Genomic DNA, 23,922 nt, shown 5'->3' with positions numbered 1-23,922 from the left:
GCCACTCATGCTCATTGGATATCAGTCATTAAAATTTAGTGAGAAGGGCTAAGTGTGGCCTAGGTAGATATCGGGTTCCTCATTCAGGCTGTGAATGAATTTTTCAAAGTCCTATTACCTCTGCAGGCATCACTGCTGATGTCTCAAGGCTCTAGCTCTGACACAGCCGTTGTTTGTCTCTGCTGGTAACGGAGCTGAGGCGTGACAAAAGCCAAATCAACAATAACAACATGAGTCTCAGGGTGGCTATACTGATTCATATGCTACTGCTTGTTCACAAGGCTGTTTCTACAAAAGGTAAGTTTCTATTTGTTATCTTGATGGAGCAAAGCTTAAATTTGATGGAAGTGTTCTATCTTGCAGGTACTGTATATATACAGAGAAACTTGTGCCTCAATTGCTCAGTCTCAGGTTTCTATCAGGTGGCTAGAAAATAGTCAGATAAATAAGGAAGGAAGGAATGAGCCATAAACATTTTCAGTATCTTTTTAATTCAATTTTTGCTTGTAATTATAAGGTGTCAAATGTGGAGGAATCCTTTCTGCTCCATCTGGCAATGTCTCCAGTCCAAACTTCCCAGGCCTGTATCCGTACAACATTGACTGTTCCTGGCTAATTGTGGTGGCAGAGGGTTCCTCTGTCCTCCTCACCTTTCACCACTTTGAGCTGGAGTACCATGCCAGCTGTGCTTATGACTACATCAAGATCTACAATGGCGTATCTGAGGATGAGGGTAACCTCCTTGGGACATTTTGTGGTGACATCTCCCCTCCACAGTTTACATCTTCTTGGAACGTCATGTCCATCATCTTCCATTCAGACCGCCATGTGGCCTACAGGGGCTTCAGTGTTGGCTACAGAAAAGGTAACACATTATATTTGATGCAATATGACAGGGCTCAGTTGGCTAACTGCCCAAAACTGGAGCTGATTTATTCTGGCAATACCATAACTCGTGGCTTTTAGATAAAACATCCTGACGTGTGTTCATTAGCACTAAACAGGCATTTGGCCTAATGGTCCCTTGACAGTGCTAGATGAAAAGACAGGGGATCTAAGTTATTACAGTTAATCATCTGGGTGTGTACCAAATTCCACAGCAATCCATCCAATACTTGTTGAAATATTTCAGCAAAAACCAGGTTACTCTCATGGTGGTGCTAGGGGAAATTGGGGATCACTAAAGTCATTAGAATTTATCCTCTGGGGACCTTGAATATCTGAAGCGCAGCGTTAACTATGAAGATGTAGGAAACAATGTAACTAATGTACTTCCAATGTTGCACATTGAGCCTAGTTGTTTTTCAGATTGCCACATAAACGAGTTCCGTTTCCCAGTGCTGTCCAGAATACTATGCTCTCTAGAGGCCGCTGTACCCCTTAACTGTCATCTGTAGTTTTACTGCTTTTCAAAAACATGTACAGTATATACATATACACATACTGTATATAAGGTGCATCTGAGTTTGCCTTCTGTCCTCTCTAGATATGTGTGGTGGAGTCTTAACTGGCCTATCAGGTGTAATCTCCAGTCCAGGCTACCCTCAGGAGTACAGCAACAACGCAGACTGCTCTTGGGCCATCCACGTGTCCAACACCAGTGTGGTCACCTTGGTCTTCTTGGACTTCCAACTGGAAAACAATGATGGATGTAATTTTGACTTTGTCGCTCTGTTTGATGGCCCGACAGTTACCCACCGCCACCTGGGCAAATACTGCGGGGCAGATAAACCCCCCAACATAGTCACCACCTCCAACCAGCTTCTGGTAGTCTTCAAGTCTGACTTCAACATTGGTGGGCGTGGCTTCAAGGCCTACTATTACTCAGGTAGGAAAGTTTGGTGTGATTACATTTACATTACATTGAGATTTACTCGTTTAGCTGACGCTTTTATCCAAAGCGACTTACAATTTTTTTCTTTATTTGCAAAAATCCTTCATTCAGCTGTTAAGAACAGAAAAGCTGCCATGAAATCTAAGGAGCAGTCCACAGTGAAACCTACAGATGGCTACAAAATTGTTTGCCGAAAAAAACAGTTGGACTTTAACAATAGGAAACAATTGGATGTATGATTAGGCTCATGTAAGTGGCGAGAAGAAAAAACACCTTGCATCATAGTGGAAGCTTGAAACGAGGCACATGAAAGACCTAGAACTTGACACAAAAGATCCTGTCATCTGATGAAATGAAAATTGAACACTTCTGCTACAACGCAAAGCACTATCTCTGGGTAGAGCAGAGCTCATCACCCATCTCACACCATCCTCAACAAGGATAAAAGTCCACAAAGTCAAAGCACTTGAGTGTTCAAGCCAAAACGCAGACTGGAATCCAAGAGCTGATGATGACTGTCCACATTTGACGTTGTTGATCATAAATTGATTGGCAAAAGGATAAAAATTCTTATAGTTGCAAAATGACGCCGACACAATTTACTACCTAAAAGCTGAATTTAATCTTCACTTTTAAATATTTGCAAAAGTAATGTCATTTTATTTTTATGTTGATATATAAGGGAAATCTGCTTATCTTAGCAAAGAGATTGGAAACAGGGAAACAGTTTAACAACTTGTTTGTTTAATCTGTAGAAAAACTGAAGCTATTTCTTATCCAGGCCAAGGCTAGCTGTTTCTGTTTCCAGTCTTTATGTTAAGCTATGCTTAGCAGCTGCTGGCTCTAATTCTTAGCAAGAAAGCAAATAAGCATTTCCCCCCTAAATGTGGAACTATTCCTTTAAACTATGAAGGAGTTTTGGGGGTTTTTTTGCTAGAGACTTTAACGACATATCTGCTATGAACATAAACATTTGCTTTTCTGAGACTTGCCTGTATCAAACAGTGGATGCAGCATCCTGAAATACTGAACTGATCACTGTACTTTAACAGGGGAATGCCAGCAGTTCCTGTCAGCTATAAGTGGCAACTTCAGCAGCCCGCAATTTCCAAACATCTACCCAAACAACATCAACTGCCACTGGAGCATAACTCTGGCAGCTGGATACCGCATCAAACTCTTCTTCCCCATCATGGACTTGGAGGGCCGCAACAGTCTCTCAGGCAAGTGTGACTACGACTTTGTTGCAGTTTATGACGGGGACAGTCAGACGGACACCCTGCTGGGACGCTGGTGCGGCAGGGAGCAACCTCCCTCCCTCATCTCAAAGGGCAACAAGTTGCTGGTGGTACTCAGCACAGACAGAAACGAAGCTCATAGAGGGTTCACTGCTTCTTATCTTGGAGGTAAATGCTCCCTGTGTAGGTATGTGATTCATAACTCCATAATTTTAAGTTCTACTCATTCTGTTGGTGCTGTAGGTTTAAGTCATACACTCCGTACTGCTTACAATATTCATTCTAAATCTCAGCTATACTCTTATTAAGACTCAGAATGGCTAATGTTTATCTCTACAAACAACTCTTTCCCGTGACATTCTTATATACGCTGCTCTTCCAGAAAGTGTGAACAGTGTCTTTTGTCCCTCCCCCCCATAATCCAAGTTGTACCTGTAAACGTTAGCTGCACAAGATCAGAATTCACCATCTTGATACCCCAGCAGTCCTTACCTCAGCTGGACCGTGAGAGCATCTACCTGGGAAACCCAACCTGTGCGGCCCAGTTGACAGCGACCTCATATAAAATACTTGCTCAGTTTGTCAACTGTGGAACTGCTGGCCAGGTGACTAGCCACAGTCTCATATCACTCACTAGTACACCATCATAGGCATAATTTACCATACTTTAGCTGTCGTTTTCAAGTGTTGATTTGTAACAAGACATTTGGGACTTGCTTCTATTAATACTGTAACTCATGATCCCTTACAGAAACATCGAAACATCACCGTGCTGGTAAACAAACTCTACATTGATTTCTCAGACGGGAAGCAGCAGAATGTGCAAGAATATAAGGTGATATGCGATGCCCTGCGGAAGATAGCATCAGTGTCCATCATTTCAGCAGAGGAGCGACGTCTTGAGGAGCAGGCCCAGCAAACTGACAATGACAGTAATGGCAACGCAGGGGATCCAGACTCTGTACCTCATGACCTGAGTGATGTTGTCTTCATCAGCATCTGTGTTCTGGCTGTTATTCTCATGGTGATTGCTATTGTTTGGCTGGTGCTGCTTTAGTTTATATATATATACACATATAGATATATCTATATATCTATATATAGATATATCTATATATCTATATATAGATAGATAGAGATAGATAGAGAGAGAGAGATATAGACATAGATCAATATACTGAGATAGTCTTATCCAACAAAGAAAGGACTCCAATGCTTTAGTTTTCATATTTTCAATCATATTTTGTATAAAAATGTTCAACAGTATAAAAACAGCCCCTATCACGCAAAACTTCATGGTTCCAGAGGAATGGCATTATCATCACCACCAACAATAAATTACATATTCATGACAATAATTTACATGCATAAAAAAGTGTAAGGTTGCTGATGTGCCACAAAGTGTGAAAATGTTTTATATCTCCTTTCCAGAAAATCAAGATTTAATAAAATAAAATAAAAACTTAAATGTGTATTCATCAAAAAACATTGACAACCTTCAAATAAAACCAACCAGACATCTTCAATATGCTGTCGGAGGCTCAGCGTAATTCATCGTCAGCTACTTCTTGTATTTAGAAACCAGCTGGTTGACTGTTATTGTGCTGTCCTTCACTTGAATTCTGATATCAGGGTGGTGTTTAAAGGCAAAAACTAGCGCTCTAATAGTGCGTCTGTATGAGCTGCTGACTAAACGGGAGCTCTGGTGAAACACTTCCCTCTCAAGGTTGTCTATAAGGCCAGAATCCTCCTGTAGTCAGGATAAGAAAATAAAAAGAACATACATATGAGCAAACCGATATTTAAAAACATGTCAGTGGACTCACAGCCAATATAACTATATTTTTCTGACACAAGTGAAACGATGAAAAAAGGTTTTGATGCAATATGACAGGGCTCAGTTGGCCTTACTAAATAGTTTTTGCTTGTGGAATATATATGCATTCAATTAAACTTTTTTTTTTTTTTTTTAAAGTGCTGCTTGATGCAAGGATCATGTGAGCTGAATTTTAAGCAGACATTATTGATTTAGTAAAGGTCTTCAAACATCTACAACATAAAGCATGTTTTCTGACAAGGAAGGAAACATTAAACTGCAAGGCGCTGGATGTGATTTTTTTTTTTTTTTTTTTAATGCCATACAAAACCGAAAATGGGACTCCAGCTGCGTTTTCTACATTCATATTGACCACATACTGTAGCTTCTCCATCATTTTATATTCCCATCATATCACAACAGATATATATGTAATAAACAATAAAATTCCATCAGTAATTTACATTCCATTTTATTATTTATGTGACTTCCTGCTTTGGCAAAATGTTTGAACTAAAAACATTATGCCAATAAAGACAATGTAATTTAATTGAAATTAACAGAAGTACACATCTGCCTTTACAATTGGACTTCACTGAGATGCTCTTTCTCACCTTGACCTCCAAGGCCTCAGACATTAGTCTTCTGGCGTTGCTCCTGAGTCCTTCAGATTGTTTGTCAGAGCGCACTTCAATAACCGGCTTATTGGAATTCTCCTCAATGAATGTCCTCCAGTCAGTGTAAACCTTTGCTGCCACTGAACTCACCTCAGGGTCCAGATGCTTTCGCATTTTGTTTACAGTGTGACCTTAGAGGAGAGAGAGTTTCATAATGTGTTTAACTAATTAGTGTACTGTGAATTTAATAAAGGGCCTGCCATGTATGAGGTAAACACAATGCTGATAGCTTTCTGCTTTTTTGAGTTATAATGCTGCTGAAACAATGCAGTGAAAGCCAACTCAGGACGTATAACCTTGCAGTATGACACTAAAATGTAAATGTGTCAGCAGTCTACACAGTGATCTATTAGCATAGCAATGAGCAAATTGTAAAAAAAAAACAACAACAACAACAAAAAAAACAATCTTAAAATTATGTTTTCCTCAGTCTACCTATTTTTGTGGACTTGAGCACCTCCCTGGATGGGATCTTCTTGCCCAGCTCTGTCAGGGCAGTCAGCAGGTTGTCTTTGCTCTGTTCTGGCAGCTCCAAGATGGACTTGTAGCGCATTATATCTTCAATCACAACCACCCTCTGTGAGAAACAGAAAGGCAATGGATCACTAAGTAAATATGTCAATTTTCACATTGACTTTGTCTGATCATCAGTAAGTTACTGATAGCGCGGTAAACTCACCCGTAAAGATTCAATTGTAGTTTGTTTGTACACTTTGTCGTTGCTATTCGTTTTTTTAGGTGTGTCCCCCTTTGGAAGCCGCACTACAAACTTGTCCATCTCCAAATACAAATTACCTGTCAGGCTGGTTGTTTTTTTTGTTTGTTTTTTGACAAACTAGTTATTAAACAGTTAAGTTTACAATTGAAGGTAATTTCCTGTCGACCAAAGACAACTGGTGCTATCTACAGATAAGTTAGCTAACGTGACCTTGTCAACGTTAACTCCAATTTTCGTTTGAATTAAATACATGTAACATAGTGCTGGCTTGGTTCAAGTCATGCTTCAGTAATCCACTAATTAATAATTTCCTTTATAACCCAAAACTGTGACAAACGTTTGTTATAGCTAGCTACTGCTGAGTAACTATGGTGGCTAAACAGTAGCTGCATGTTACCTTTAGATGCTGTCGGAAATAACAGAATGGTAGGCCCTTTTTCTTTCTTCTTCCTTTTTTCCCCTTTTTTGTTTATTGTCGGTTGGCAAACACCTTTTGGGTGCATTCCCGCCACTTTCCGGATTGTAGATCAGAACGGTTACTTTCCTACTACATTAAATCCTCCTATTATTTCAAGTGTTTTGCTATCTGATGAAATAGCCCTGTATCCACTCAATTTCAAACTCAATTTCACTCTATAACCTATAAAATTGTGACAAAATAAATCTACCTATCTACCTACATGTCCTTCATCACTTCAACACCTCTGCATATGGAGGCCCCAACCCAACTAGGTAAACAATCATATGAAAAAATACAACAAAATAAATAACAATGAACTACAAAATAATTTAACAACCCAACATGTAATTCCATTATACTTATTCTCACAGTGATAGATAATATTTATTTTGAGTTTCCTTTTACATAATATATGTAGTTTTATCTCCAAATTGTTTGTTCTTCTTCTTTTCATGCGATTTTAACCAGTGACACTATTTCATAATGTCACTTTCAAGATTGTGTCATTGTCAACAATCCATTTGCCAAACACAAGGTTTTTAGCTTGTTTGCAGGCTCAACAACTGCTACTGAATGTAGTTATAGAATAACTCCTGTTTACTCAGGCACCTAACAACAGCTCTTATCGAGTAAAATCCTATTTTACATCTCTATTTAGGAGACATGTCTGGGAATCAAAACCAGTGAACTGCAGGAAATTGTTGGCATTCACTTGTACATATTATGTATTTCACAATCAAATGCAGCTTTAATTTATGTATAACTATTAATATTGTGTGTCTATGGTTTCTTTCCCTTTGTTGTGGATATAATAAAGATTGTCAACTCAGATAATACTCTGCATTCTGTAGAAAGAACATCTGTATACTTTGATTTGATTACATAATAACACAATCACGTAAGAAATTACAGGCTACAATTATACCCCAAATCCAGAAAAAAGAAAACAAAATCAACACAATGTTGTAGGCATAAAATTGAGGTGTGGTACAGAGAACTAAAATTCATCTAACTGTCAATATAAATTATTTCCAATGGGGGGGTCTAGCATGCTAAAAGTTAATATAACAAGAAAGGGTTAGATCCAACAACAAAATACGGCATTTTCACGCTGTGTATTGTTGGAGTATTTGAACCTCCGTCTATTATGACCTGAGTTTACGAGGAGCACTTCAACATAGCAAAACATTTAGGAGTCGTCTCGCGTGAGGCAGAGTCCTCGCGAGATAACAACCCGATTAAGGAGGAGGAAGAAGAGCGTGACGTTTGTTTAGGTTTTCGCAGGCAAAATGGGGACTCTTTCCTTCTTTGTCTGTATTTTGGGACTGTCCGTCCTGCTTGCGTGCACATCAGCGTCTTCAGATGTGTTTGATAGCGTTTTGGGAAACACAGCGTCCTGTCATAAGTCATGTGAAATGACATACAGTTTGCATACGTACCCACGGGTGAGTATTCATCATCGAGGAAAGTAATGTCTGGTAACGTTAGCGCTAGCCAAGGTTTGGTAAGTCAGCGAAGCAAAAGTGGGTCTGTATAACGTTACTTGATTTTGTTACTACGTTTTCGGTTTAATTAAATACTGTTTGGAGAGCTTGTGACTTATGTAAAAGTTGTAAGTAGCCTAAGTAACCGTCGTTTGTCGTGTCAGCTGGTACTCTGGTTTGTTTTGCAGGAAGAGGAACTCTATGCCTGTCAGAGAGGCTGCCGTCTGTTCTCCATTTGTCAGTTTGTTCGTGATGGCGAAGATCTGAATCAGACCAAATCTGAGTGTGAATCAAGTAAGCGATATATTGAGCCTTTAGCCTATTTAATTCACCTCTGTGCTTTGCATATTATCAGTGCCCATGTTTAAACATCTATAATAAGTGGACGCTCAAACCACCTCTTCCTCATTTTTTTATTTTTTATTTTTTTTATCCGTAATCATGTTTTACCATCTGTTACCTCTCACCACCTCCATCTGTAGCCTGCCGGGAAGCCTACACCCAGTCTGATGAGCACTATGCATGCAACCTGGGCTGTCAGAATCAGCTTCCATTTGCGGAGCAACGGCATGAGCAGGTATGTAAATATTACACGTGTGTGTGTGTACGAAAAATGTCAATTACTAGCCCAGGCTTTTATTTTCACTAAATTCACCTTGCTATATATGTAGGACAGGCTTTACCATGCTGGGGAATCTGAATAATACTTTGGTGCTTCATTGTAAAATGAACTAAACAATTAAATTGTAGTGCCTGTAACTGATTTTTTTTTCAGTTGGAGGCCATGATGCCTAGGATTCACCTGCTGTACCCCCTGACTCTGGTCAGAGGACTTTGGGAGGATGTAATGAGTCAGGCCCACAGCTTCATCACGTCAACATGGACATTTTACCTCCAGGCTGATGATGGCAAAGTTGTCATTTTCCAGGTATAGTAGGGGGGGAAAACACTAGGTGAGGTCTAATCTAACATTCTGTATGTAAACACAGTTGATCCTGTTACTGGGTAAATTTAAGGAAGAGCTCTGTTAGAAATCCCATCCTGTGTTCTGTTTAACAGACTGAACCACAAGTCAAGTTTTTCTCCCAGGTTGACGTCGAAAAAGAAGTTAAAGAGGAGCCACAGAAGAGCTGTAAGCCATCCACTCAATTTTGTTCAAATCCACTGAAAGGATGAATTGCTGATATTCTGTAGTTATTGTCAAGAAATCTTACAAAAAACCTAAACCAACAATGAGAACTGGATTTATTCTAGACCTCTGTGCCATAGTCCTCAATTGATGCCCCCAAAATACATACATGAGCCATATAATTGCTCTTAGGTAAGGTTCCTTTTTTTTGTGATGCACATGCCACAGCTTTGCCCTAGGAGGCTGAAATTTGGCTGTGTATGTGTGCGTGTGTGACTGTTTGTGTTCATGCCATTGGATAAAAGGGGGTGTGGCCTATCACAAAAAGATGCACAAAGCTGTGCCCATCCTATAGCAACCAGAGCTTTCCATCAATGAGGCTCACATTTGCCATGGAGATTTTGTGTGAAAGCCTGGATGCAAGCGGGTCTCTGTTAAATCTGCGGATTGGCCGGGCTGGGTCATACAAATTAACATTATGATTAACAGCGGATGGGTTGCTGGTGGGTGAAATGGGGTGAAGCGTCTCCCCATTAAGAGAGATGCTGTGCTCATTTACACAAGAGGCACAGCAGCAAATCATTTTATAATTTAAATCTCCCAACACGCTAACAGGATCGGACAGGATCTGATGTTAATTAATGCTTTGTGTTCTACACATCCAAACGGTCTCTCACACAGTCCAGGTTCATACAGTGAAACTGTTAAGTAGGCTAAGTAAAGCAACTGTTCCCTTGATAAATCCTGAGCCCCAACAGAGCTGTCTAAGAATATTTATTTCAGAAGCTAAAACTTTAATTGTGTTTCCTCTGGAGAGTTTCCTGTCCTGTCAAGTTAATAAAACAGTTTTTAGTTTTGTTTAAATGTCCCATGATATTTGCTGTGACATTACTGTGCACATGGAAATGTTAAAAATTACTGACAGCACCCTCTCTAATTATTAAAGTAAATTGTTAAAGAAAACACTCACACATTAATAATAACAAAATCACCTGGAAAGCTTGCGGTCCTCGATGTAATTTTAAATAAAGCATAGCTTACAGGTAGAGGTGGAGTGAAATGTCCATACAAGTGCAGGTATCTAAATATGAGAAGATAATTTAATGCGTAGATGTATCTCTTGGTCACATGAAAAGTGACAAATAGTTGTGACCGGACTTAAAAAAAAAGGATCTTGAGAGAGAAGGTCAAACCCGTGCTTTTCCCCTCCAATGTATGGCTGACCAAACACGTGTGAAATCGGTGTGAATGTGAGTTCGTAGATTTTGGAAATTACAGAAATGGTCAGACACAACCACCCCCCCTAATCCGATGTTGGAAAGGTGAACAAGCAGTTCTGACGGAGTACACTGGCCCCTTAATTCCCACTGACAGGGTTGTGCAGCAGAAAGTATTATGAGGCTAACAAACATGTTGTTGGTTTTTGGTCTTTCTATTGAATTTGTTGGCAGAGAGGAAAATATAGAATAATACCAGCATTCTTAAAGACACCTTCATCAAGGCTATATTTCAAACACAATCAGTTAGTCTTGCAATACAACAAGGGAAACTAAACAAATATGTGCATGTCAAGTAATTGTTATTTTTCATTTTCAAGTCCCTGGGTTGAGCCGCCCAATTTACAAAGAATACCATCGCACTTTTATCCAGGAGAGGGACAGAGATATGACCGGGGACCGCAGCTATGATGATGAATACAATCTCTTCAGCTGTCTTTCAAGGTTTGTTAGTACATGTAATGTAAATTGTTTAACTTGCTTAGTAGGGCATGCCACCTAGGTTCTAATCCCCATGGAACCTCATCAGCTTAGAAGAATTTGTACTTCTCACCTCAGGAGCCCTTGGCTACCAGGTTGGATCCTAACCACAACTCTGATCCTGTCTGTGCTGGTCCTGATCTGGATCTGCTGTGCCACTGTGGCAACTGCTGTAGACCAGTATGTACCTGCTGAAGTAAGTTCTGTCCCATGTAAATGACCCTGTCATTTCAGGGTGCTGTAGTTTTGTTTTTGTACTCCTTATGATTGATTGCTTTTTTTGGGGGGGGGGTGATTTGCTTGTAGTCGGCCAGTTAATTGGGCCGATATCTGGCATTCAGAGACAATCTGCATCGGCCGATGCCTGCATTCATGATAAACAAAAAATGTCTGCAGACCTTTTTATTGAGTTATAAATCTTTTTTGTGCAAAGTGAAAAAGCCCAAAGTCCAGTCCAAAGGGAGTTCCCACATCCCACAGAAAACACTGCTCCGAACTGCTTGAAAACAGCTTGTTTGTAGTCCAGCCGTTTCCCTTTCTGTGCTGTGATGTGACAGTATAATGCACGTCATAATGCTCGCCAAGCAGCTAGTCTGACACGCCCTCAAAAACACCAGTGGAAAAACACTCTAAATTGCAGCACACAGTGACAAGAGCCTGCTGCCTCTCCTCTCCCTGCCTCTCCCTTCCAAACACTAGCTAACCTTCAGGCAGTTAATGGACATAAAGTTGTTACTGTGATGTAGAGACAGAGCTCTGTTAAAACTTTATGGAAGATACATTTGTTACAAATTAAATAACTTGCCACTCCGGCAAAAACATTACTGGCTAAATATCTAGTTATACTGTATAGAATAATGCAGTTGAATGATTTCACTTCTGATAAACTACCCCACTCTACCTTAAACACCATTCACATTCTGAAATCTACAGCAAAACCCAGTGTATTTTTTTTTTTCTAAACAGCACGTCACTGGCTAAGATAACCATATTAAATTGTCCTCTGCATGGAAAAATGGAATTATACGTGACTTTTCTTTGTTTTGACATCGGCATTATGTATCGGCCACCTTACACTCTAAATACCAGCACCGCTAAACATTATATCTTGTTTGTTTTTTAACTGTATAAAAGAAGTGTTAAACGTATAATTGCCTTTTTACGGGGACCTGTGCATTCAATCTTTTCCATATTTCAGTATTGTCACTTGAGTTTTGTTTATGTTGGCAATGTTAAAAGCCAAAAAAATTCTTGTTTTCTCCTTTCAGAAATTGAGTATATATGGTGACAAAGAGTACATGAAGGAACAGAAACTGACTCCATATCCAGCATCCTCCCTCCTGATCATCACCTCTAAAGGGCCAGAGGAAGAGGCTGGCCCACTCCCTTCCAAAGTGAACCTGGGCCAGTCTGACATCTAGAAGCCAAAGCTGTAGCAGAGAAGGGAAATCCTCCTTTATATATAATTTGTAGTTGATTTAAAAAAACAAAACAACAACAATCCTTTGGCACGAGACCTGTGCTTCATGTGGTTAAACGGAACTAATTACAGAACATTTTGTATTACTGATAATGTCTCGTCTTTTTGAAGCTTTTAATTTTGAGTGGTGAAAAGGTGTTTTTTCTGTATATTGGTATGATTGAGGCATTATAGTATAGTGATGGCCGTACAAATAGGTTTGGGGATTGTTATTTTGTTTGCATTAGCTCTTTGTTGGGTCTGCTTATTTTATTGAATAATGTTTAAATAAACTATTTGTGACTTGAAGTGAGAGGTTTCACCCCAAACCCCCAAACTTTGGTCGAATAGGTTGTGCAAATATTGCAGACTCTCCCTGTTTGCTCTCACATTTCTACTGCAGTGATTTCCAGGTTATATTGAATTTTACAATAAAGTTCTATGTTCTTAATCTTAATGGTGACGGTGCAAACAGTAGGCCATTCCCTGCTTTACTGTTGTCTGTTCTTGGAATGATGGATCAGAATAAAATACAATAGAGCGAAGTCATGGGTGTGATCTTTTTTCCCCAATCATTATATACTGAAGCTAACATGGCTAACAGTAAGCAAAATGGATGTGGAAGAAATGAGGATTAAAGTACCCAGTGCAATTATTTCCATGGGGACAGAGTCAGAAAATATCCCTTGCCTTAATCTTACAAATGCTATCACAGGTTTCTTTGAGTCAAGCTACACTACAGTACGATTCTTTGCTCAAGCTAGACTGCTGCGAGGTGCCATTTTCCTAGCTTCTAATTGTTTTGGTTTGAATATCCTCAGAACTGCCTCTTTGGCAATAAAATATGTGATCACTTAAAGCTGGAGTCCCACCCCGTCTCTTCAGGCCTCTGTCCAAAGCCACTCGTCCCAAAATAAATTTTCATGCAAAATGCGGGTCAGCAGAGGTAGGCACAGTCATGCAACAGCCAAATATGTTGGATTACTTTCACTTTTGTGTTAGAGCATTTCATTTATTGTCTACCCTAGAAATGTATTGCCCATCCCTATAATAAGCACAGCCAACTATCTGCCTGTGCCTTTGTTGTGCATGACATTGTTTTTTGGGAGAGTGGCTTAGGAGGAGGCCTGAAGGGAGGGGGTGGGATACTTTAAAAATCTAACTGTCTCTTGCTAGCTCTCCAACCTTGACACCCCCAGCTGTGGACTGCACTTGGCTAAATCGGTGCAGTACTCTGTTAACATAGCATGATCGGTAACTGTGTACAGCACCCCTCTGCGTTTCTGAAGCAGCAAAATAACAAGCGAGAAAGTGGACACATACAAAATACTAAACTTTATTTGTAAAAATATATAAATGACACCACCTGCCTCCAAGGAAATGTGTTTACAGTTCACCAGTGTCAATCATCTTGGAAAAATGTTGCCTGATAACTTGACATGCTTGTGCTTCTCTCTACTCTTTGTGGAATGCTTCCTCAATAGCTGTTCAACAAGTCTATGTCCTCCGCAGTAAGAGATGGTGAGGATAAACGTTTTGTTGGGCGGTCCTGATGTAGACTGTCACACCTCTCTGACGGACGCTGCCTTTTTTTGACGTTGATCCAGGAAGGCATCGCTTGGGTAGCTGCTGTGGAAGGAGTCTGTTTCTCTGGTATGTGACTGTTTGCTGCAGGTCTGTAGAAATGCAGTCTCTCTGTCTTGGCCTCTTCCTCGCTCCCGCATACCAAGGGTGCCGCATTCAGTACATCTCTGACAAACTTCTGCCTGCCAACTAGAGAACAAAAACACTTTTAAAACTTAGATAATGTGTGATACATTTAAAAAAGTACAAAATTGTGTATTACAAATAGGAATGTAATGTAATATTAACTTACAAAAGCGAAGTGCTGATGTTCTGGATTCGTCAATTTTCTTCTGTTTTAGCATTTGTGAGCTATTTGTTTCCCACTGGTTTACAACCTGAAAATGAGACCATGCATTTGTTTGAGATGTAAAACGGGACTACATCTGCAACATTTAGTCTATAATTAAAGAATGCTGTTCAGATTAAATAAACGTATGCTTACTTTCATCAGCATCTGAAAATATTTACCTGCTCTGCCCAACCTTGTGTTTTACATCTCGAGTGATCTAAAGCGTCAAGTGGTTTCTCGGAATATATGAGCCCCAACAGGTCCCTTATGTTCGTCTTCAATGCCGTGCCAAGCTGGAGGTATACATTACATCGCATTTATTGGAGGTCAGCATCACAATAGGCTACAGCCAAGTGCTACAATTACTGTCTTACCTTCAAACTGGTCCCAGAAATATCAAGTTTTTCAAGTTTGGGGAGGCATGTGAGGTATCTGAGAGCCCTCTCTGAGATAGGGTTATCTGTATGAGAAACACAATAATAACATCTTTATCTAAATTCTCTAAATTTGGAGATGGTGGTATTTTTGCTGCCGCTACAGTATGATATTATTTAGGTCACTAACAGGAAACATCAAGGAACTGAAGACAGCCCAGTCCCTTCCTCATCATTCGGATAGGTGCAGTCAATCTTTGTAGGCCGACATCTGACAGACTGTTACCACCAATGAAAAGCTGAATTAGGCTGCTGAAGAAGAAAGGCAAAAGTGTTAGTAACATCCTCCTTCAATTTTCCACAACATGTCTTTGGGACTGAGAAATCAGGTACTACCTTGCCAGTGGGCTGGATGTTAGATGCAGGAATATCTCATGATCATCACCAAGTCTGCAGCCAAACAGATCCAGAGACTTCAGGCTATGAAATGTTTTTATTTCATCCATCCTCTCATGCAAGAGTGGAAATCTGGAGAAATGAAAGGGACATGAGATGTTGTTCCCTCTGGCAGCACAAACTGGGAGGCTGGAGACATACTGGCACTATAACGTACCTATTTCTCAGGCAGAGGGATCCGAGCACCATCTCCCCATATGCATCGCTGAATAACTGCAGCGCTTTCGGTGAAACGTCTGCGTTTAAAAAAACACGATTCTCCTCTGCGGCTGCAAAAAGTCTGTCTCCTATTTGTTCAGGGAAGCCCACCAGAGAGTCCACATGGTGAATGTTGTCAGCTACGAATAAAAGAGTGATGTCAAAGAGAGATTTTGTGGTGTATCTCAGACTCCCCTCTGCATTGTAGGTGAATATGAAGTGCTCTTTTCTCAGCACAAACGGATTTGTCCTTCTGCATGATGACACTGGCCGTGGCTGTGCCAGAACTATGTCGCTGACACGACGAAGATTGCCTCTTTCTCGGACATAAATGGTGCTATTGTCCATACTAAGGTCACACGTTTCCTTTTCCTGTGAGAAGGACAAAACTCTTAACTTGGGCACGTTTGGTCAGCTAGCCAGCTAAGCATTATACTGACATTGACGGTGAGTTAGCTCGCTTGTTAGCTAATCTATGGTTGTTGAGTGAGCTAAAACCAAGACCAAAAGGATCTCTAAGTTTAAAGTAGGACTATTTTATTATCAGTTATCGTTTCTCGTCTTATTCCGCATAGTACGTCAAGTTATATCCCATATTTTTACTCGTACTTAAGAGTTCCTTGTTGTAGCCAGCCGTTAAGTCATCACATCATAGTTGTGGGCTTTGCTAGCTAACTTCAAAATAAAAGTCCACTACTAATAAAAACTCGTCTCACTACACCATAATACAAAATACGTAGCAATAATTTCACCTAAATATATTTTTTGAAACATGACTAGTAAACTATCATGCCGCGGTCAATTATATGTTAAATTTATTTTTAAAAAAGTGGTACGGTTTAACAAATAAACAATTACTTTGAAAATGTTTAGCCACAGGAAAAAGGCTTGTTTACATGGCTGGGATGTCCTGTTCCACGCAACGCTAACCTAGCTTAGGGAAGTCAAGTGAAATGATTTTCATGAGTTTTGGAAGATAATTTGGTAAGCATGCATTGTTTGCAGAAATCTGTACATTGAGTTTTATAATACAACCGATGCTCTTGGTATTTTGTATGTGTCATTCCTAATGTTATTAGTTGATTTGAAGCTGGCAAGTATTGACTTGGTAGCTAACTAATGCTAACTTAACGTTATAACATTGTTTTTTGTGCTGTACTGCTCATAGTTTACAACGTTTTAAACCAACACACAGGGAAGGAATAGTTTGCTTGGAAGCTAAAAGTCTCTTTTCTTCGCAGGTTTTTAAGACTGGGTTGTTGCCTCAGTGAAACATTAACTTGCCTATAAGTTCCTAAGAGACGAAACCTGTTACTGAGAGTGTAAATGGCGTCGACAAATGATCCATTTCAATTTCAGGGTGAATATCCTCTACAGTCTTTTGTGTGATTAAGAAATTAAGTTACTTAATTGATGTTAGAGTTTCTCCCTGCGATGCACTGGTAGCAACAAATGAGTTCACTCAAATAAACTGTCAAAACCTTTGATTCATATTTTCTCTTTATCCATGCAATGAAATTAGAATTTGAAGAAGCCGGCAATCTGTTGGAAGCCAACAGATATGCAACCACTATTAGTATTGAAGATGAAGATGTCAAGCCAGAGAAGCAGAGAAAAGCTGCTGGTTTCACTCCTGATGGTGGTGACGAGGACCCACTAGCCAGTGATGACAAGACAGAGGTCTGAACAAGACTAACACATATGGAGAATGAGTGAATATTTTGATATATTTCTGTTAAATGTTTTTGCATCGAATATTCATTTTGTTTTTTTCCATTTTCCCCATTTTTTCTATTGAAGCTTCTCTCTGGGCAAAAGAAAAGTGTCCCTTTCTGGACGTTTGAGTACTACCAAAGATTTTTTGACATCGAGACCCATCATGTAATAAAAATTATTTTAATGACTTTTAACCACTGTGATGAATTGCCTTGGTCTATGGAGTGCTTCTGAACAAAAGTAACTTTGTATATGTGATGGTAATGAACATTTCATTCAGGTGAAGGAAAGGATCATTGGATCAGTGGTGCCGTGGCCTGGAAAGAACTTTATTCACGTCTACCTTCGTGGAAATCCTGATCTTTATGGTTAGTACTTTAAAAATCGTGTCCCAATTTGAGGTTATTAGACATTTTTTGGTTTGGCAAATAAGAGAAAACTGTGTTCTGGTTCTGTACTGTAGCGTAAAGTTTGTAATATTTGTAATGAATGTTGTTTAAAGAAACCAAAACTGACGTTCTAATGCCGCCTTCTTGTGCTTTCAGGACCCTTTTGGATTTGTACCACTCTTGTGTTTGCCCTTGCCATCTGTGGAAACATATCAAACTTTCTGGTGCACTTAGGTGACCCGGATTATAAGTACACCCCAGAGTTTCAAAAGGGTAAGGGCTCTTTGGTAATCCTGGCTCTCTTGTTAAGGTTGAATGTGAGCGGAAACTGTACATATTATTTTTGAATTTGCTGTGCTTTCCAGTGACCATAGCTGCAACAGCGATCTTCAGCTATGCTTGGTTGGTGCCCCTTGCCCTCTGGGGTTTCCTGCTGTGGAGAAACAACAAGATCATGAACTTAGTGTCATACTCTTTTATGGAGATCGTCTGTGTGTATGGCTATTCTCTTGCAATTTACATTCCAGCAGAGGTAAGTGGCTTAGGAGGAGGCTGAATTGTTTGTCCCAGAATAACAGGTGTAACGGTTTATAACATTCACTGCTCTACTTCATATGCTACAGGGCATGTTGCATTTTCAGTCAAAACATGTTAGTCCGTCTTTCTAGACTTTCCAAGTTCGTCTCCCTGGCTGGGGTGCTCAGACCCAAGCCAATTGGTTTCTACTGAAGACGTATACATAATGTACCAGGGACAGACTGGGAGTAAAAAATGGCCCTGGACTTTGATCCAGACCAGCCCACCAGAATGGTCCACCATGGCTGCCCTGCTAATGCACGCACGTACAAAGAGGACCAGCCTCTCATACAACCTCCTATCAGCATCACAGCCATTGATCACTATGGCAGTACTACTTTAAAAAGGCTGCAGAACACACACTGAAATTGACATGATTGAACTACCTCACACCACACGAAGCCTCGAGATAAAAAGACAAAAATATCCACAATCCTCACTGAGACAGAGAACTGTCTAACTGCTGCTCAGGGTCAGCTGGTTGGACACCTCTCCAAACATAAAACGTAACATAAGGGAGCAGCACCGATCGGCAACCTGGTGGTGGCGCAGTCGATAAGACACGTTTGGTGTGAGAGACCTGTGTTCAAATCCACTGTGAGACACCAATGTGTCCCTGAGCAAGACACTTAACCCCTAGTTGCTCCAGAGGCGTACAAGCTATGACATATATAGCAGTTGTAAGTCGCTTTGGATAAAAGCCTCAGCTAAATGAATAAATGTAAACAGCAACATCGCCACTATTTCATATCAAGTGAATGAATGGCAACACAAAATGCTTCTTTAAGCAAAATAAAAACAGTAAATCACTGATACCTACTAAAGTGATTTATTTCCTACAAAATCCCCACAGGACAGTTAAATGTAGAGCTTTACTAACACTAAGCATCAGATTTTAGTTTTTCCATTAGCCGGTTTGAACACACTGTTACTGTACTCTTTACCTCAGTTCTTTCTTTTTGGTACATTTACAAAACAGTAGTTGACCAACAGCATTTGCATTTCACTGTTAAATTCTGATAATATGTTGTATTAAGACATTTAGACGCATATCTACCGTTCAGCTGCACTATCTCTGGCTTCGTTGTCATCTCCGTCTACTCTTTCACCCGCGTACAGGGCTGTGGCATCTTCTTCTTCCCGGTCTTAGCGTCTGTGGCCTGGGTACTAGTACTACTACTATGGAACGAGTCGGTTACTTTTTACATTTACTTGCACTTCAGCAAAGACCTTTGACTCTTTAGTCTCTGAACTTTTCAGCCTGACCCTAATGTTTTTAAACTCTGCTTTTCCATTTTCTGTTGTAGCTCATTTTGGTCAGTTCATCCGGAAGAGTATTTGTGAGGTCAAACACTGATGTGAGACAAGAGGGCCTGGCTCACAATCTCCGTTCTAGTTCATCCCTAAGGTGTTTGATTTGGTTGAGGTCAGGGCTCTGAGCGGGCCAGTCAAGTTCTTCCACACCAAACTGGGAAAACCATTTCTTTATGGAGCTGGCTTTGTGCACAGGGGCATTATCACACTGAAAGAGGAAAAGGCCAAACACAAACTGTTAGAAGAACTGTTGTCTAAAATTGTCTGTTGTAGCATTAATGTTTCCCTTAAGAAAGACACCATTAAAAAACAGCCCCTGCCAAAAGTATTGGGACAGGGGTGTCCCAGTACTGTTGTCCATATAGGGCCCGATTTACTAACATCCCGAATATCTATCCATCCATCGTCAACATCGTTCAGTGCGTATATGGAAATCGTATGTACCTGTCCATCCTGCCTGAGATTGCACTAAGTACTTGGGACAGCACACCTGAAAAACTGCTTTGGGAAACCCCAGCAGAATCAGATACAGTATGCTGCAATGACTCAGACGTGAGGAAATACGTGCAGATCGTGCTTCATCCAGCCAGAGGGAAGAATCGCAGACTGTCCGCACCATGCCCGGTTGCTCCGCGATCCTCTGGCCCTGGCCGTCCCATTCTCTCTCCAAGACCTACAATTGGTTGTGTCGCTATTACGACCAGCGCTGTAAACAGTTGGTGATCGTTCCCTGTAGCTGGATGAATTTTACGTGTGATCCATGCACTGCAGCTGGGGGATCTCTGCAGCGCCAAGCAACATTCTAAATTCTTCCATCTCACGGAGAAAAGAAGTCAGGTCGAAACAAAATTTGCTTTATTTGCATGAATGTTAATACAACAGTATTGCCAAAGCTTAAGGAAAATACAAGAAAACCCCCATTCAATTAATTTAGTTCATTGAAAAAATAAAATAATGGTATTTCAATACATTGGATATAGAATAATATTATCTAATATTGCAGCAGCCATCTCTGCGCAACACTTGGAGGTTTTCACCTTCCTTCCAAACATATTAAATACAGATGCTGTTGCACTCACATGAAATTGTGTTTAGGCTTGGTAGATCACATTTCGTGTAGTAAATAAATGTATTTGCATGTTTCCCTCCCACTACTTTGCACAATAAAATTGAAACGCTCCAAATTGCATATTCAATAAGGCAAAAGTACTAAATGAACATGAAGTGCTATCTTGCACTTTTGAAAGACGTCATTCTGCGCGCAGATCAGCCTAAGTGTTAATTTGCTGCTGATATCAAGTTTCCGCATGTTTTTACTCACGCAAACTTTTAGTAAATCAGGCCCATAGTGTATGTGGGATCAACTCAAATAAACTAGTGACCATGGTTATGATAATGAAACAGTGTGTCTCACTATTGGCTTTTTAATGGCTTTAAAGTCTTGGGTACACAGACAAAACGTCTTAGGATCAATTAACTGTTGGATTTGTTCTTTTCATAGGATTTCACCAGCCTTCTCCTGAACATTTTGATAACATTCACCTGTTAATAATAATAATAATATTTGGCTCTTGACAGTTTAGGTTTTTTTTTAGAAGCTACCCTGACCCATTTAGAGTGGCTTCTCAGCTACGTATATTGTGCATCAGCTACGGCTGGACGATATGGCCAAAAATATTATCACGATAAAAAGTGTCTAATCTTTCGATATTTACGATAAGTATCAAATCGTTATTTCTTTCGAGGCAGATTTTGGCTCCTGAGTGAAAGTTGAAGAAACCAGATGGTTAATTGTGGTTTAAACTCTTCTTTATTTTCCACACTTGAGGCCAAACAGTGGATCACTTCCCAAGTCTTAGGCAGAACAATTCAAAACAATTATGATAAGTCTTTGTCAACAAATATGCATGAGTAAAATTAAGTAAACGCTTTTTTCAGTCCTTTTTCCTCAACAAAATAAACATCTTAATAAAAAAAATTAAGTCCTAATTTGTGTATGATTTAAGTGTATTATTTAAGTGAACATTTATTGAACGTTTGTTAAATTGTTATTGAAAAAAATTATATTGCAATAATTGTGATTGTTTTATTGTCCAGCCCTAGCATCAGCAGACAAACATTATTCTTTTAAAAAATGATGAAGACAACCAGGTGTGACAATATTAACAGTAGAAGCTCAGCTCAGAAAACCACAGCACAGCATGTGGTGAATTTTTCAATATACTGTGTAAATTGATTTTTAGAACACTGTATGAATTATGCATATAAAACTATATAGTTACCTTTCATCACAATGTAATGTGTCTGCTACATGTTACACATCCTGACAGCTGATGAGTAATTATTTCCCCCGTACCATGAATACATTTAGAGCGTTGATTGTCTGTAATAGCTCTCATAACATGAGATAATATGCTGTTGTTTCCTACTCAAGGTCGTGGGGATCCTCCCATATGAATGGCTGAGGTGGTGCTCCATCGTGGTGGCTCTGTGCCTCTCCGGCTCAGTGCTGGTGATGACTTTCTGGCCTGCAGTCAGGGATGACCACCCCAAAGTTATCATAACAATCATGTCTGCCATTGTTGTGCTCAACGTTCTGCTTGCTGTTGGTTGTAAGGTAAGTACGCTTGCTAAACCTATGATGCTGCTTTTACGTAACGTTACTTTTAGCTTTAATTACAAATCTGAGAGATATGGAAAATGACTCTGTTTAGAGAAATAAGATACAGCATTCATTGTCCAGCTTTGGCAAACTACATCTTCACTAATCCAGTTGCTTCCTGCTGCCTGTCCGTCTTGGTATACATAGCCACAATGACTGACTCACTCTCATTTGTCCTCAATGATGTCAGTAGCGTGGCCAAGCCGTGACCTAACTTGTCTGTGTCAATCACAGACACTACACTACACGGACATTTTTTCGTGTCGCTCCCTGTGTGTTTCTGGGAAATTACTAGACCTGATAGTGTCAAGTTAACTCCCTCTGAGGAGACTCTCTTCTTTGGAAACTTTGACCGCATTTTCTAACTGGTGTGAGAGCACGCTGTTAGTGCACTTCTTATTGTGAGTACTGTCAGGTCCACACAGGTATCGTATGTCTAGTCACATTCATGTAATTAGTCTACAAAGTGAGCCCATGTCTGAAGGCTGACCAAGATGAATGGGTTGCAGGAATGCTGTATTCTCTCCTGTAACACTGAACATTTGCTGCACACTTTCTCACAGACACACCGGCTCTAGTTCTTGATTGATTAGTAGTTTCTCTTATTACTGTAATTGTTGTTTTTTGTTTTCAGGCCTATTTCTTTAGTAAACCACAACCAGTATTACAAGTTGACAACAGTGCTGCAACAGATGTAACCAAGGCACCGTCTTCGACTTGAAAGCCTTTCATTGTCTAAAGGTAAAAAATATTGACACAGAAGCTTTTTAAGCTGTGATCCCATACAAATACACTTATAAACTGATACATGTAAGTTATATTCCTCCACCTTGTACGTGAATGGTTTCTTGTTTTTCTATTTACAATCAATTGTATCAAGAATGATAATATTTCAGTAGCAGCTGTACATTGTTAGGCCTATCTTAGTGGTGTGTGTGTTTTTTTTTTTTTTGTTTTTTTTATCCTGCTTGAGTGGAACATCTGACACCGGACTTCCTTTACATGATTTCTCCTTCCCAAAGCACATTATTCTTTTTTTAAATTGCAGGTTCTCCTGTTGCCTTGTTAAAGAGAATCGGGTTGCTGTGCTGATGAAGTAATGGGTCGTCTGGATTTCACCTGCATTCTGACATTCTGGCTTAAGACCTTAAAACCCAGTGTGTATGCTTGGTTCACCTGCGTGACCTCTGAAAACAAACACTAGTACCAATTATGTTATTTCTATTGGGATGGGTGTTGTGTCACACAGCACATAAGATCTCTTTTAGTATGGCAGTTCTCTGCTTTATAGCTCTTTCGTTGAAATATTTAGATAACCAGTCTGTGCAGTACTGTTGGTGGCATCAATGGTACTTTGTTATGCATTTTTTATATTCCTTTAATGGGAAGTGGCTAGTTTACTTACTGAACAGCACAACAATTATAGGTGTTGGTGAGATATTCAAGGTTTGGACTTATTATGTACAAATATAGTTATTGTATTTTCCTCCAACTGATATAACCGCAAGTGCCCTCAACTAATGCCAAAGACTCATTCTAAATGTCAAAGGTATTTACAACTTCTGTAACACATTTTTTATTAATTTGTTTTTATTGTGATAAATTACATTTGGTAAAATGTATGAAATTGGCCGTTCTCTAAGTGTTTCATGGGAAAAAATAAAACATCTTTGTGGGACTCACCTTTTTATTAATGAAATAATGAAAAAATAATGCTATTTTTCAACTCTATGAACAGATGATGATTCGC

The 23,922-nt window shown here is 39.7% G+C and overlaps 5 protein-coding genes across 8 annotated transcripts; 3 read left to right on the top strand and 2 right to left on the bottom strand.

The window, feature by feature from the left end:
* The first annotated feature begins 230 nt into the window (after nt 1-230).
* Nucleotides 231-4,129, top strand: cdcp2 (CUB domain containing protein 2). Its single transcript, XM_038719366.1, has 6 exons — nt 231-297; nt 518-865; nt 1,487-1,828; nt 2,887-3,240; nt 3,499-3,677; nt 3,824-4,129. The coding sequence occupies exons 1-6, from the start codon at nt 231-233 to the stop codon at nt 4,127-4,129; spliced, it is 1,596 nt and encodes a 531-aa protein (XP_038575294.1).
* Nucleotides 4,130-4,283: 154 nt separating this feature from the next.
* tceanc2 (transcription elongation factor A (SII) N-terminal and central domain containing 2) lies at nt 4,284-6,985 on the bottom strand. Its single transcript, XM_038717564.1, has 4 exons — nt 6,245-6,985; nt 6,001-6,142; nt 5,503-5,696; nt 4,284-4,822 (listed from the first exon to the last, which is right to left on the bottom strand). The coding sequence occupies exons 1-4, from the start codon at nt 6,341-6,343 to the stop codon at nt 4,634-4,636; spliced, it is 624 nt and encodes a 207-aa protein (XP_038573492.1). The 5' UTR covers nt 6,344-6,985; the 3' UTR covers nt 4,284-4,633.
* A 996-nt stretch (nt 6,986-7,981) lies between these two features.
* tmem59 (transmembrane protein 59) lies at nt 7,982-13,117 on the top strand. Of its 2 annotated transcripts, none has more exons than XM_038717556.1 (8): nt 7,982-8,188; nt 8,416-8,521; nt 8,710-8,804; nt 9,003-9,155; nt 9,287-9,359; nt 10,954-11,077; nt 11,192-11,309; nt 12,382-13,117. In XM_038717556.1, exons 1-8 carry the CDS (start codon nt 8,033-8,035, stop codon nt 12,532-12,534), a joined length of 978 nt encoding a protein of 325 aa, XP_038573484.1. In that variant the 5' UTR covers nt 7,982-8,032; the 3' UTR covers nt 12,535-13,117. The 2 variants fall into 2 exon arrangements, with proteins under 2 accessions (XP_038573484.1, XP_038573485.1); XM_038717557.1 differs by having other exon boundaries at nt 7,983-8,188; nt 9,317-9,359.
* A 767-nt stretch (nt 13,118-13,884) lies between these two features.
* On the bottom strand, nt 13,885-15,902 carry lrrc42 (leucine rich repeat containing 42). 2 transcript variants are annotated; one of them, XM_038717554.1, is made up of 7 exons: nt 15,475-15,863; nt 15,258-15,389; nt 15,052-15,173; nt 14,862-14,947; nt 14,667-14,780; nt 14,449-14,533; nt 13,885-14,345 (listed from the first exon to the last, which is right to left on the bottom strand). In XM_038717554.1, the coding sequence occupies exons 1-7, from the start codon at nt 15,861-15,863 to the stop codon at nt 14,050-14,052; spliced, it is 1,224 nt and encodes a 407-aa protein (XP_038573482.1). In that variant the 3' UTR covers nt 13,885-14,049. The 2 variants fall into 2 exon arrangements, with proteins under 2 accessions (XP_038573482.1, XP_038573483.1); XM_038717555.1 differs by having other exon boundaries at nt 13,888-14,345; nt 15,052-15,170; nt 15,475-15,902.
* yipf1 (Yip1 domain family, member 1) lies at nt 15,826-23,850 on the top strand. 2 transcript variants are annotated; one of them, XM_038717559.1, is made up of 10 exons: nt 15,826-15,962; nt 16,757-16,875; nt 17,038-17,195; nt 17,316-17,396; nt 17,512-17,599; nt 17,777-17,893; nt 17,986-18,152; nt 21,945-22,127; nt 22,807-22,913; nt 23,221-23,850. In XM_038717559.1, exons 2-9 carry the CDS (start codon nt 16,842-16,844, stop codon nt 22,891-22,893), a joined length of 915 nt encoding a protein of 304 aa, XP_038573487.1. In that variant the 5' UTR covers nt 15,826-15,962; nt 16,757-16,841; the 3' UTR covers nt 22,894-22,913; nt 23,221-23,850. The 2 variants fall into 2 exon arrangements, with proteins under 2 accessions (XP_038573487.1, XP_038573486.1); XM_038717558.1 differs by lacking the exon at nt 15,826-15,962 and adding an exon at nt 16,351-16,499.
* Nucleotides 23,851-23,922: the final 72 nt, after the last annotated feature.

This window comes from Micropterus salmoides, unplaced genomic scaffold (assembly GCF_014851395.1).
Source record: "Micropterus salmoides isolate LMB-PRFRI ecotype aquatic unplaced genomic scaffold, ASM1485139v1 Ms_hic_scaffold_14, whole genome shotgun sequence".
NCBI lineage: Eukaryota > Metazoa > Chordata > Actinopteri > Centrarchiformes > Centrarchidae > Micropterus > Micropterus salmoides.
Note: the sequence above shows the minus strand (reverse complement) of the source record. Positions and strands in the feature narration are given on the sequence as shown.